Source organism: Electrophorus electricus, chromosome 5 (assembly GCF_013358815.1).
Source record: "Electrophorus electricus isolate fEleEle1 chromosome 5, fEleEle1.pri, whole genome shotgun sequence".
NCBI classification, from domain to species: domain Eukaryota; kingdom Metazoa; phylum Chordata; class Actinopteri; order Gymnotiformes; family Gymnotidae; genus Electrophorus; species Electrophorus electricus.
Window position 1 is genome coordinate 3,279,780 of NC_049539.1, and position 13,146 is coordinate 3,292,925.

General features: G+C 42.8%; 2 protein-coding genes across 5 annotated transcripts in view; one reads left to right on the forward strand and one right to left on the reverse strand.

Annotated features, from left to right (window-relative positions):
- The first annotated feature begins 4,455 nt into the window (after positions 1 to 4,455).
- Positions 4,456 to 12,031, forward strand: ica1 (islet cell autoantigen 1). The gene is given in 14 exon segments (XM_026995956.2): positions 4,456 to 4,742; positions 5,313 to 5,341; positions 5,429 to 5,447; positions 5,449 to 5,601; positions 5,746 to 5,818; positions 6,270 to 6,393; positions 6,700 to 6,898; positions 7,556 to 7,681; positions 7,983 to 8,081; positions 8,291 to 8,388; positions 8,477 to 8,523; positions 8,705 to 8,947; positions 10,539 to 10,616; positions 10,736 to 12,031. Coding segments are annotated over 13 exon segments (1,398 nt in total). The 5' UTR covers positions 4,456 to 4,742; positions 5,313 to 5,324; the 3' UTR covers positions 10,858 to 12,031.
- Positions 12,032 to 12,250: 219 nt separating this feature from the next.
- The window catches only part of LOC113567840 (glucocorticoid-induced transcript 1 protein), a 10,892-nt gene continuing 9,996 nt past the window's right edge, over positions 12,251 to 13,146 (reverse strand). For all 4 annotated transcript variants that reach the window (XM_026995957.2, XM_035526041.1, XM_035526042.1 and 1 more), the window contains exons 7-8: positions 13,137 to 13,146; positions 12,251 to 12,704 (exon numbers count right to left, since the gene is read on the reverse strand). The exon at positions 13,137 to 13,146 is cut by the window's right edge and continues 111 nt beyond it. In XM_026995957.2, coding sequence (XP_026851758.2) covers positions 12,428 to 12,704; positions 13,137 to 13,146 — 287 coding nt within the window. In that variant the 3' untranslated portion in view covers positions 12,251 to 12,427. The remainder of the gene's footprint in view (positions 12,705 to 13,136) is intronic.

A 13,146-nucleotide genomic window follows, 5' to 3' on the forward strand; every position in this document is an offset into this window, starting at 1 on the left:
AATAGTTATTTAGTTTGAAAACATAAACTAGTTCAACTGTCTTTACTTTCACCTTCCTACCCACGTTGTTCAACTGAATTATTTGCACATTACATTAGAATTTATAAACTATCAGTGTTCTAGAATAAGTGTAGCATTCTAGAACGCAAGACGCATAGACGTCTCGGGACGAAGACAGACATTTATTACTAATGACGAAACAATACATCTTACGGCACGCGCATAAAACAAACACAAAGAACACTGACACTACACTTAGGCGAACATGATATCGAACATCAAACGTGATACAACGACCGACACCGAAGTACACACACAGGGGTTGAAATACATTGATGAAACGAACAAGGGTGCGTATCAACACGCACGGGGCAGTCCTGACGAAGAGAGGCAAACAATTTACACTCCACGTGCACATGGCGGGCCGTACCACGTGATAAGGGGGCTCCAGGCGCGTGCTGTTACAGAGCGCTTCTTAGCATACACACTTGTAGCTATTAAAATAACCTCATGTGAAGTAGGGTACAGCAAGGCTGTAGCTATTACCTGAACATTGGGGGGACCAAATCCCCTCAAGGGCCAGAGAATTCACTAACTCATGAGATTAAATTCTTCTTCTTCTTCTTCTTCTTCTTCTTCTTCTTCTTCTTCTTCTTCTTATTATTATTATTATTATTATTATTATTATTATTATTATTATTATTATTAAGGGACCAATAAAGTATAACAAGATGATATAAGGACAAGGTTTAGGAAATGGATGATTTTGTTTACTTGCAAGTACACTTGGGTCAGCATCAACATCTGGTCTCCACTACTCTCATTTTATCCTCTCCACTTGGCTTCTCCTCTCCAGCCCTCTCTCCTCCGCTCCTAGAATTGATCTCCTAGAAAAAACTATGTTCAGCCCAAGCAGCTATGAAATCTCGGTGTGATCAGAAAACGGTCTCGTGTTCTTTTGAAATAGGAGATCGTATGCTGGTCCTTTTGCCCATTTCAGGTTCTCTTGATACACGATTTTCTGGCCTGCATGTTGTGAAATCAAAGATATCTCCCACTAATTATGTATTAGTTGCCCAAGACCATCAACGTAAATCACATCTGTCACATAAACCTGTTAAAGCCATACGTAGACTGCCAGCACTCAACTAACTCGGATCACTTTGTTACCGTACAGATCCCTTCTGCTGTGTAGTTACCACCACAGTGACCTGTGAAAATTCAACCGAGCAAGATGACCTGCATCTTGGCCGGAATTGCTTACCTTGTGCCCATCCCCCCAATTCCCTTGCATTGCAAGCCGTTCCGCAAAAGTTTGTCTAGCCTTCCCCTTGCAGCTCAGGCTGATTTAACTGCTCTTGTAGATAAATTCCCCTCTTTGTTTTCTGATATCCCCACTCGCACTTACGTGCTACATGATAGAGGCAGGATCCCATCTGCCCATCAGACAACACCTGCCTAAACTGCCTAAAACCCCATAAACTCTCTATAATGCAGAACAAAACAGAATCTCTTTTAGAACATAGTCTTGCTGTCCCTAGTTGTAGTCTGTTGTGTTCTCTGTGTCTGCTGGTGCCAAAACCTGATGATACTTTTCGTCTCTGTACAGAATATCGTAAGGTTAATGCTCTTACTGTCCCGGACTCGATTCCAATTCCTAAAATGGAAGATTGCCTCGATCATATTTGGTCGGCTGTTTTTGTTAGTACATTTGACCAATTTGTCATCCTCAATCACAAGGCATAGTTGAATGTCGAAATGAAGTCCTAAAATCAAAAATAGCTAAATAATGTGCAGATAGAAAACAGAAAATTAATTGGCTAAATGCCTTACCATTAGCTTTAACGTGCATGAGAATGACAACTAATCATAATAATCATCTCAGTCCACATGAGACGCTCACGGGATGCCCCATGCCTGTTACTTATTTAAGGGGACCAACTAAAGGACCTAACTTAGAGCAGCTGCAAGGTGAACTGGGGGAATATGTTAAGTGCCTAACAAAGCTCTTTACACAAGGGTGCAACTGAAGGACGTAAACAAGAAATTGCAAAGGGACTGAAAGAAATACTACCAGGAGACTATGTGTATGTGAAGACTTTCAAAAGAGGTTGGCACGGACCCAGACGTGAAGGACCTTTTAAAGTGGTACTAGCAACACCCGCTGCTGTAAAGGTGGAGGGACAGAAAGTATGGATTCATTTGAATCATTGTTCTTGGGACCTGGATTTATTGAGACCCATGCAGCACACACAGCAACAACCACAAGTTCCTGCAACTGACCTAGTGGACTTTCCAGACCAGTGACTCAAAGTGTCACTCAACAAACAACACCTGCTAGACCACTTACAGACAGCACGGATTCCAATTCATAGTCTTGACTATGGCTGGTAAACAGTCATTAAGACTCCAACGCAGATAACACAGTAAGGGTGGGAGCCAAGCGCCGCCAATTAAACAATTAAACTGTCCCCATTAAACATCCTGCGAGGACTGGATTACAGGTACATCAAGAACTAACGAGTCAATCAATAGGAATGACACACATTTAAATACTAAGGACACTATGTGTATACTATAGTGTACTCTTTTTCAGTTTTACTCGCTAGACATGATTTTAAGGCCTGCGCAATTACGGTAAAACAGTGTTAATATTGAACATGAATAAGGATTCTTGAAATAAGGATGCTTGAAAGGTACCGCAGCATCCGGTCGCTCACCTCTAGACTGTGCAACAGCTTCTTCCCAAAAGCCATCAGACTCCTGAACTCTGGCTAATTCCAATTCCAATTCCAAACAAATGGACACTTCTATACACACACAGACATACACACATGCTTATACACAGTCATGCACGCGCACACACAGATACATACATATCCATACACAGACACACATACATTGTTTTTGTATCAGACTAGTTGCTAAAGTCAAACTTCACACACATATATGCATTCCTTTCGCACTCTTGCACATCATTCCTACTTGCTGCTAGAGTACTGTACTAAATCAGCACTGTACTCTGAACGGTTCTGCGACTGCTGTGTTCAGTATAGCATGTCACTGACTCCTATGCACAAACAACTTTACACATTCCCAGTACTGTGTACTGGTAAAAATAAATGCACTGTCTGTTCATTGTGTATTGGTCCTCTCCTGTATTTATTTATTGTATGATCTTATTGCATTGTATTGTATTGTTTGCACTCATGTAGAGTGTTGTCTCTTGCACTTGTTTTGTTTTATGTTGCACTATGGTCTGGGAGGAACATTGTTTCGTTTTTGCTGTGTACTTGTATATAGCTGAAATGACAATAAAAGCCTTTTTAACTTGAACTTGAGCTTTGAGACCAACTTGCTCAGAGTGTCTCGGTCCACTTGTTTGGTGCATTCCATGGTTTAGAAGACAGTGTTCGCACTTCTTCTAACAAAGAGCATTTATACTGCTCGCTGTCTGGACAGCAGAGTCCCTTGCAGTCTTCAAATGCAGACTGAAGAACCATCTATTTGTAGAATATTTAAATGACCACTGACCCTATGCTGACTAACTGAAACTCATACTTATTGTAGGATATTGTTTATTACACTGATGTTGACTACTCCTTTGTTGCACTTATTGTTGTCTAACATGGAGTTTATGTATTTTGTACTTCTAGGCATCAGCATTGATCCCTGTATTTGAACAGTATTCTAGATCATTGGTGTCTTGGACTCTAACCTACTCTACTGGCTAGGATGCATTCTATGACTAATGACACAGCACTTTTTAAGTCACTCTGGATAAGAGCACCTGCTAAATACTGTAAATGTAAATGTGCCAGGGTTTAATTGAGCCAAAGCTGCCAAATGTAAATGCACCCTAAGGGCATTTTCACACTTGTCCTGAATACTTGAGTCCACAGGGTCAGGGCCTGTTCTGGGCTTGTTTGTGGGAGGGGTTTTAGTGCTGGTTTGTTTACACACAGAGGAATTCAATCCAAATGCAGATTTATTGCACAATTCACTATTCTGGTGCAGGTTTGTAAATTGTTAGCCCCTGGCTTTGTAAGTTTACTGCTTTTAATTATTATCTTTGGATGAAATGTCCCAAGTGTCTTAACAGCATCCCTTTTTGGATACATGACCTTTCACCGTGCAGGATCACATGCAATCAAGGAGAAATGTATTATTATTATTTTTGCCATTTTGTTTTGGTCAGCAGACACATGCGTTTTTCATTCTCTCAGAAATGCACAGTAACCTTGCTCCAGTCCTATGTGGTTTCATTAGACATGTTGATGCTTAATAGTGGTAACATTAGACTATCATATGGCCAGCCTATATGCAATGCACTGCAGTACATTTCTCTGCCATCATGAAACTTGAAAATCTAAGTGACGTGATGAGTCGAAGCAGTCACGTTACAAAATGAACCAGTCACGCATCCCCATGAACAGTGCTGGGAGGGCTCGCTTCCACACGAACAGTGGACGGCACCAGAGTTCACTAGAAGGGAGCTGCTTTCACACTTGATCAAACGCACCGAACTCGCAGAGTAAGTGGTCCTGGGTCCTGAAAAAAGCCTCTAGTAAGAAAACGCACGAAAGTTGTTTTGGCCCTGTTGGTCTTCCATACTCCCCTCCGCTGCTGATATCCGCTGCCACCATCATGACATCATCACTCTTTCAGAGCAAACGGAGCATTTGACAGCGCGAACGCCTGAGAAGATGCGCTAAAATATTCGCAGTGTCAAAGCCACAAGGGTAAGCCACATTTAAACACCCTATGTATACTACTCTTTTTCAGTTTTACTCGCTAGACGTTATGATTTTAAGGCCTGTACGATTACGGTAAAACAGTGTTAATATTGATACGAGAGAACATGAATACGGATTCTGGGAGTAAATGCTTGAAAATTAACATCTGGAATGAGAAAATTGCATTGCAGGTCTATTTCGCTCCCTTGCTGTGAGAGTCTTTATTCTCCTGGAGAACTGTGCTTTTCTGTCATTTGCTCAACTACAGTATTTGTTCAGCTGCTGTGTTGGCCCTTGGAAGCCACGTTAATTGTTATTCGATAACCCTCGAGGCCTGCACAGTCTGAAAACATTAATCTGTTCATGCGTGCTGTAGTTTTGAGGTTCAGTTTAAGCATCATAACGATAGGTTTGCTGTGTGGCGTAGTCACTTTAAGGCGTACTGCAAATCTACCGTTGGCGAAATACATATTCATGTTATTTATTACTGATTTGTAGCTACTGCTAGTGACGTACTGTCATGTTAAAACAGTATTTATTTATCAACGTACTTATGTTTTATTATTCTTTTTCAAGTGTTTGGAAAACATGGACGGGGGAAACTAGTAAGTATTCATAATAATACATTATTAGTAGTATTATCGATGAGGAAATTGTCATTTAATTTACACATAATGCTCGCGCATTGGCAGCGTGTTCTGCCGTGAATATTTTTGATCGCTTTGTTCAAAGCCAAGACTCCTCCGTGGTGAACAAGTTCCAGCAGAAGTACTGGAAAACCAAACAAACACTAATTAAAGTCACGGGAAAGAAAGAAGACCAGCACGTCGTGGCTTCAGACGCAGACCTTGATGCAAAACTTGAGGTCGGTATACAAGTACTAACGCTCAAACCGCCCAAGGGTGGATTCGCCTAAAATTAAGATTTGGTATTTTAGACCGAACTGTAAGGTTTATGACTTCTTAAACATTCATACGCCTGTGTTTTGTATTTGTTTTGACCACTCTAGGTGTTCCACTCGGTGCAGAGGACATGCATGGAACTCCTCAAAGTGATAGAACAGTACCAGAGAAGGATCTGCCGTAATTGCTCTCCTTATGCTCCTGGAGCAAAAAACATTCCACCAGGCGCAGTTCCACTGAGTACACTCAGTAAAGAGACTAGCGAAGCATAATTCTCAAGCATAGTACTCAAGTAACTTTCAGGTCCTGCTGTTTTACAGAAAAATCCCATCCAGTAGATGTACTCAAGTGGCATGCATGTTCAATAGTCTATTTAACCATTTTTAAACAAATTCTTGTGCAAATTACTTTTTGCTGGCTAGCATTCATCAAGGTGCACCTGTAACTGGACCTGAGAGCACGAGTTAAAAATCTGATTGGTTGTTTACCTAGCTTATATAAATTTCATTAGCATTTGCTAGTGTACCATAACCTGCAAATGGTGAAAACAAAAAACAACTCCCTCTAAGCTTCCCACCATAGAACACAGCATGCATGACCATTCCTCTCTACTGTCACTCTCTCTCACCAGTTCTGTCCCAGGAGGAGAATGAGTTGGGCCGGTTCCTACGCTCACAGGGTTCTCAGGACAAGAGCTGGGCAGGGAAGATCATGCAGGCCACAGGGAAGGCCCTCTGCTTCTCCTCCCAGCAAAGGTCTGTGGCCAACACCGCCTCACACTCCAGCCCATTAGTTGGGCGTTCGTTCTTCAGCCTCCTGTGGAGACAAGGCATTGGCGTTCCCGGCCATTACCTTTGCAGAGATGAATGAGGGTCACTTTAATCCAAGATGAATATTCCTTTGTAATTTAATATTAATATAAAAATAATAATAAATGAGACTGATTACCAATGGTTGACAGATATCCCTAAAATATGTCTCTAAAAATTGCTCCTTTAACACTTTCCCTAAACGTGATATGATGATGAGGCCCCACCCTCACATATGCCCCCTTCTGGCAGACTGGCACTGCGTGTGCCGTTGTGTCGCCTGTATCAGGAGGTGGAGACCTTCCGCTACCGGGCCATCTCAGACACGTGGCTGACTGTGAACCGGATGGAGCAGTCCAGGACGGAGTACCGTGGCGCCCTGCTCTGGATGAAGGACGTGTCCCAGGAGTTGGATCCCGACACGCATAAACACATGGAAAAGTTCCGCAAGGTCAGCTTGACTAACAGGATTATGACGAGTTAAGTGGAATTGTGCTCGCTGAAGACATTTTGACCCAGGCTTGTTCACTGCGAATCCAGAGAATCCAGAGTCAAGAGAATGCATGGCTCATGCAGGACAAAAAATGCTGAATAAAAGTTTCATATCAAGAAGGCTCCCCGAGCAAGAGGTAGTGGTGTGTCACATGCTGAAACAGTTACAAATTGTATATGAATTTTTAGAACATATATATGTAAAAGATAATGCAGCTTGAAGAGGAGCTGACTCAGAAACTGTCAGTGCACTGGACACCATCCGTAATGTTTTCAGCCTCTGGGGTCTACAGTTGGGCTTTGTTTCTGGAATTAATATTTAGATCTCTGTATATAGTGATATATTTTTTATTTTAACTACAAACATATTATAACATGATCTTTTTTTCACTTTGCTTGTGAAGTAATTGTTCAAAGGGGGTTATATGGGATATCCTGTCTGAGTACAGTGTTATCTGTAGGGCTGTCATACGAGTAGTGAATTTAAACATTTTTGTAGAATGTAAAGTAAGAATCTTTCCTGTTCTACTATTGTTTCTCCACTGATTCCTTATTGTCAGTCGGCGGCTGTGAAGTGTCAGTTTCAGCCAGTCGGATGCTGCTTCGCTGTCCGCAGGTCCAGGCTCAGGTGCGCTTTACCAAGGCGTCCTTTGACAAACTGAAGAACGACGTGTGTCAGAAGGTGGACCTGCTGGGAGCCAGCCGCTGTAATCTGCTCTCCCACGTACTCACGAACTACCAGGTACACCAGTCTCGCTTAATCTACATCCTTCACACGCCAGATCCATCTCACGCTGTCCTAGTGGGGTTTGCCTTGCCACTGTTCATATTGTTTTGATCATGAGCCTGGATTTGTGTGCAGCTGCTTTACAACAATTTCTGTACCCCCCTCCCCCCAGAACTGGAATGAGTCCAACAAGTACTTTTGAGCAGCTTCTGTTCTTTACTGCAGCTCTCTGTTTATACCGTGCCTTTTATTAGCCCCAGAACTGCAGGCATGGTTAAGGTTTCACTCTTGTTTGCTGTCACTGTCTGAACTTCAGACCACGCTGTTGCATTTCTGGGAGAAAACGTCGCACACCATGGCAGCCATTCACGAGAGCTTCAAAGGCTGCAGACCCTGCAACCTCTCCGAGCCTAAGGTCAGGCTGAGCAGCTGGAATACTTGTGGCCTTTCATGTAGTGTTAATGGAGCATCCCGTGCAGTCTCTGTAAGGAGTAAGGATGGGAATTTCGCTCATGTACATGGTGTCCGAAGTGCAGCAGATGAATTTTTTTCAAACTTTAACTTTAACTTCAGCACGTGCTTTTTGAAATCAACTCAATGGTGTTTTTCCCCCAATTGCTACAGAATAAAGCATCAGATCAGGGAACAAAAAAAAGAGGAAAGAAAAAACACACGAAAGTCAGAAGTGGAGACGCAGAATCCAGTGTGACAGTAGAGGCCACGTAAGCAACGCTGCCTTCCCAGTTGCAGTGATACACGCAACAGTGCACTCAGTGCTCTAATCCATCATTTGTTCTTTGTATTCTACAGGCTTATTTCAGTAGATGACGATTTACATAAAGACACAGTCCAGTCAGGTACAGCATCAGTCTAAATGGTAGCAGAAAATTATGTCACAAATGGCCCAATATCTAAAATGATCTGTAAACATTTTCCAAAGCAATGCACGTGCCATATGTGCGCGTCTGTGTGCACGTGAATGTGTATGTGTGTATATGTGCACTGCACACGTGTGTTCTTGCACATATGTTGGTTCAGGCCCTGAGGAGGTGCTGTCCAGCAATAGCAGACAGGACAAGGATAGCCTGACTCTGCTGAGTGAGATCCTGGGCTCCAGCTCACTGGAGGAGTTCTCCTGTGAGTGGCGGGAGGTGTTCGGAGAGGATGAGGGCGGCTCAGCCGTGCTGGCCGACACCCAGGCCGAGGAAGAGAAGGCCTCGTTCTTCCTCCCATCACAGCTTCTCGACCAGACCATGAACAATCTGCAGTCTGCAGTCTCAGGTAGGCTGGAAGATGATTCTACTGAACACTGGAGTTACTACTGCAGCCTATAGCTACTACAGCACACTGGAGTTACTACTGCAGGTTATAGTTACTACAGCACACTGGCATTACTACTGCAGCCTAATGTTACTGCAGCCTAAAGTTACTACAGCTACCTAAAGTGGTACTACAGCACACTGGAGTTACTAGTGAACACTGGATTTACTTCTGCAGCCTATAGTTACTACAGCACACTAGAGTTACTACTGCAGCCTATAGTTACTCCAGCACACTGGAGTTACTACTGCAGCCTAAAGTTACTACAGTGCACTGGTGTTACTACAGCACACTGGAGTTACTAATGAACACTGGATTTACTTCTGCAGCCTATAGTTACTACAGCACACTGGAGTTGCTACTGCAGCCTATAGTTACTACAGCACACTGGAGTTACTACTGAAGCCTATAGGTGTTACTGCAGTCCATAGTTACTACAGCAGACTGGAGTTACTACTGCAGGCTATAGTTACTACTGCAGCCTATAGTTACTACAGCACACTGGAGTTACTACTGAAACCTATAGGTACTACAGCACACTGGAGTTACTACTGCAGCCTATAGTTACTACAGCACACTGGAGTTCATACTGAAACCTATAGGTACTACAGCACACTGGAGTTACTACTGCAGCCTATAGTTACTACAGCACACTGGAGTTACTATTGCAGCCTATAGTTACTGCAGCACACTGGAGTTACTACAGCACACTGGAGTTACTTCTGCAGGCTATAGTTACTACAGCACACTGGAGTTACTACTGAAGCCTATAGTTACTACAGCACACTGGAGTTACTACTGCAGTGTATAGTTGCTACAGCACACTGGAGTTACTACTGAAGCCTATAGGTACTACAGCACACTGGAGTTACTACTGAATTGTATAGTTACTACAGCACACTGGAGTTCATAATGAAACCTATAGGTACTACAGCACACTGGAGTTACTACTGAATTGTATAGTTACTACAGCACACTGGAGTTACTAGTCCAGCCTATATTTACTACCACACACTGGAGTTACTACAGCACACTGGAGTTACTAGTCCAGCCTATATTTACTACCACACACTCGAGTTAGAGTTTTGTAGGGGGTGGGCTGTGCTCTTACACTCATCTACCAAAAGTAAGAGTGGGAGACATAGAAGTCAGTGTCAGCATGCTTTTTATTGCAATGAGTATAATAATTGTAGGACCATTTGTAGGTTGCATTTTCCCCTTTTGTGTATGTTAAACTACAAGTCTTTTTTAAGTGACTAATGATTAACTTATTTGCATAATATTTTGAAAGATAAATGTTATCTGCAGCTGGAGAGGGTGTCCTAGTACTTTGGTACTATGATAACTGATCTGCAAGTAAGACATAATACTACTGCTATATATAATAATATATTTATTATTATTGCTAAATGGTATTACTATATGAAGGAGCAATGATCATATTTAATATAAATACTAAGTAATAATAATAAAAAGAATTAGTGTGTCACATTTTGGTAGAATGTAACAAAAAAATATCAAGAGAGATGGGTCAACATCACCTCCATTCCAGGCTGGAGTATGGGTAATTCTCAGAACACCAAACAAACTGCGGGAGTCAATCAGGTCACATCCAAACCATCAGCTAGAGGTATGTGCTGGCATGCCAAACAGCCCAAACTGTGAAGTCTTATGTTCATTTATGGACTGGATAATGTACAGTGAGTTGTGCTCCCTGACTGTGGATGTTTGTGTCACTGTAATGCACAGAGTTGTCTAAAACTGCGCGGGATCGCTCTGCATGGTTCAACCTGTTCGCCGATTTGGACCCGCTCACCAATCCCGACACTGTGGGGAGAACCGATGAGGAGCATGAGCTGCTCACAGCATGACGACCACCGTGACTCACACCTCATCGATCCCCACCGATTACCCACACATCACAGCCTCTGACTCCAACGCCTCCTGTTACATAAACATCTCCTTTTCCCTTTACCAAATTTCCTTTAAGCCTTTTCATGGACTCGTGGTTCAAATCTGTGACCAGACCTTGGAGAAAAACAGCATAGCCTTGACTAAAATTGTTAGTTCTGTTCACTGCATTTACAAGCTGCACCAGCAGTTTTACCAAGCTTTACAAGCAAGGGTCCAATATCCAGCAAGGATTTAGTTGTGCTAGGAACGAGGTGCGGTTTTTAATGCACTACTTGTAAGGGTTGTTTTGGAGAACTTGTGTTTCTTGGCACTGGTGTGATGTCCAAGAATCAGAGTGATGGTCATGCACTCACCTCTTCATTACAGCACTGTTTATGTACACACAGGTAGTGTGTGGCATTATATATCCATCTGTGTAGGTAGAAACGTTTCGCGAATGTCGAGGTCGTAGCTAAAAACGTACCTGTTACATGATGCATTTCACAACCACGGATATCACACATTCCTCTCCAAACGCTGAGTCTGAGGGCTCAAGGCAGAACACACTTCTCTGAAACGCAGCCAATAGTGTATTAATTAATTCAAACCGATGCTGCGGCGCGTGAGCCTCAGCTCTGACGGCACTTTAGGCTGACGCTCAGCTCGAACTCGCAGCCTGAATTCAGAACCATGGCCTTAACTGACATGAAACCCACAAGACTACTGCTCCATGTCCTGGTTGGTTCCTTGTGCAGGACGATGGCACAGGAAACGCTGTTCTCACAGGAGCTAAGAATTTAAATCCAGTTGTGGACTGGTTGGCCGTGTCAGTGAAACTGGATCATAGTTGGGCCACAGCTGGGATTTGTGTGTTACGTCCTGGCACATGCAATGTCAATCCCCCTGTGAGTAATGACACCCAATAAAAAGTGCGACTAAAATTATTTAGCTAAATGAATCATAGTTTTAATATATTAGTGTGATTTAAACACTGTATGTCTTTTAAAAACAAACATCGTTATAAACATCTGGCTATTGTTTATTTGTATCATCCGGGCAACACTACACCTCTCATATATAAATAAAACGCATAAGTTTGGCTTCGTATAAAACGCATGAATATAAATATGCAATAAAAGATTGTTTAAAGAATCCAGTGGCTGAGTCAAAATTAATTAACTTTTCTAGTTCTGGATTTTTCACAAGCTCATCCGTCATGCACACGGCAGTTTAATGGGGTGATTCCAAATGCAGTGCGCTCCACATAATAAGAACAGAGGCTTCTAAATCATTTTCTTTGTCTGATTTGAGGCCAACAGAGGTGGACTCAGTTCTTTATATTCTAGAGACAAACTACACATCCAAATATTGTAAGTCTATCATTCTGACACTGTCACTTTTTAATAGAAAGCTGGACATGCAGTAACTACAGCTTACAGATGGCAGTAGTATTAAGTACAATATTGGCAACTGCAGGAGGCCTGTAGTGGTTTGGCAATAGTCCTGTCAAATATTTCCAAGCTGCAGCTGCGGCATTCCTCGGGTGTCTCAGCACCCGAGCCTGTGGCCTGGACCTTCGGTGCCTGGGGGATCCCTCCGGCCAGCTCCGCTGCTGGAGCCAGCACCGGCAATAGAGGCTGTGGGGGGCTGCCTCGGCCCCTGGCCAGGCTGGACGACCCCGTGGTGGGAACGTTCTGGGACCTGCAGTTGTAGGGGAGTGGGGAGCGAGGCTGGTGTTCTTACAGGACAGAATGGTCCTGCGCCCGTCGGGACGAAGCTCACCCGGTTTCTGTCAGGACAGGAGAAGATGGGGAAGCCATGTGACCTGCACACGTGAGAGTGAGAGGATTTTTGTTATACAGGAAATGTGGTGGTGGATTGTATGTCAATAAAATACAGTAGGCTAGGAAATGGTTCTAATATTGGACATTAAACTTCCAATCTACTAGCTTCAACCCAAATAAAAATTGGTTATCACACCAGAGACTTATGTTGGTATATAAAGAATTATATAGAAGGGCTATATATAAATTAATGAAATATAAACAAGTATTTAATAAATAAAAATAAAAAAGTGTTTCTCCCTGCTGCTGTGCACTTGCTTCATGACAAAGTAGAAGTATTTCAGAAAAGTCCACTAGCGTGAAAATTCTGCTGTTATTATACACGTTAGTTATCAGCTCTCCTTTCATATACACCAAACCCATTGAAAGCAGTAATGGCAAAAAGGAACCAGGAACCCTGAAGGTTCACTCACACAATCTCCT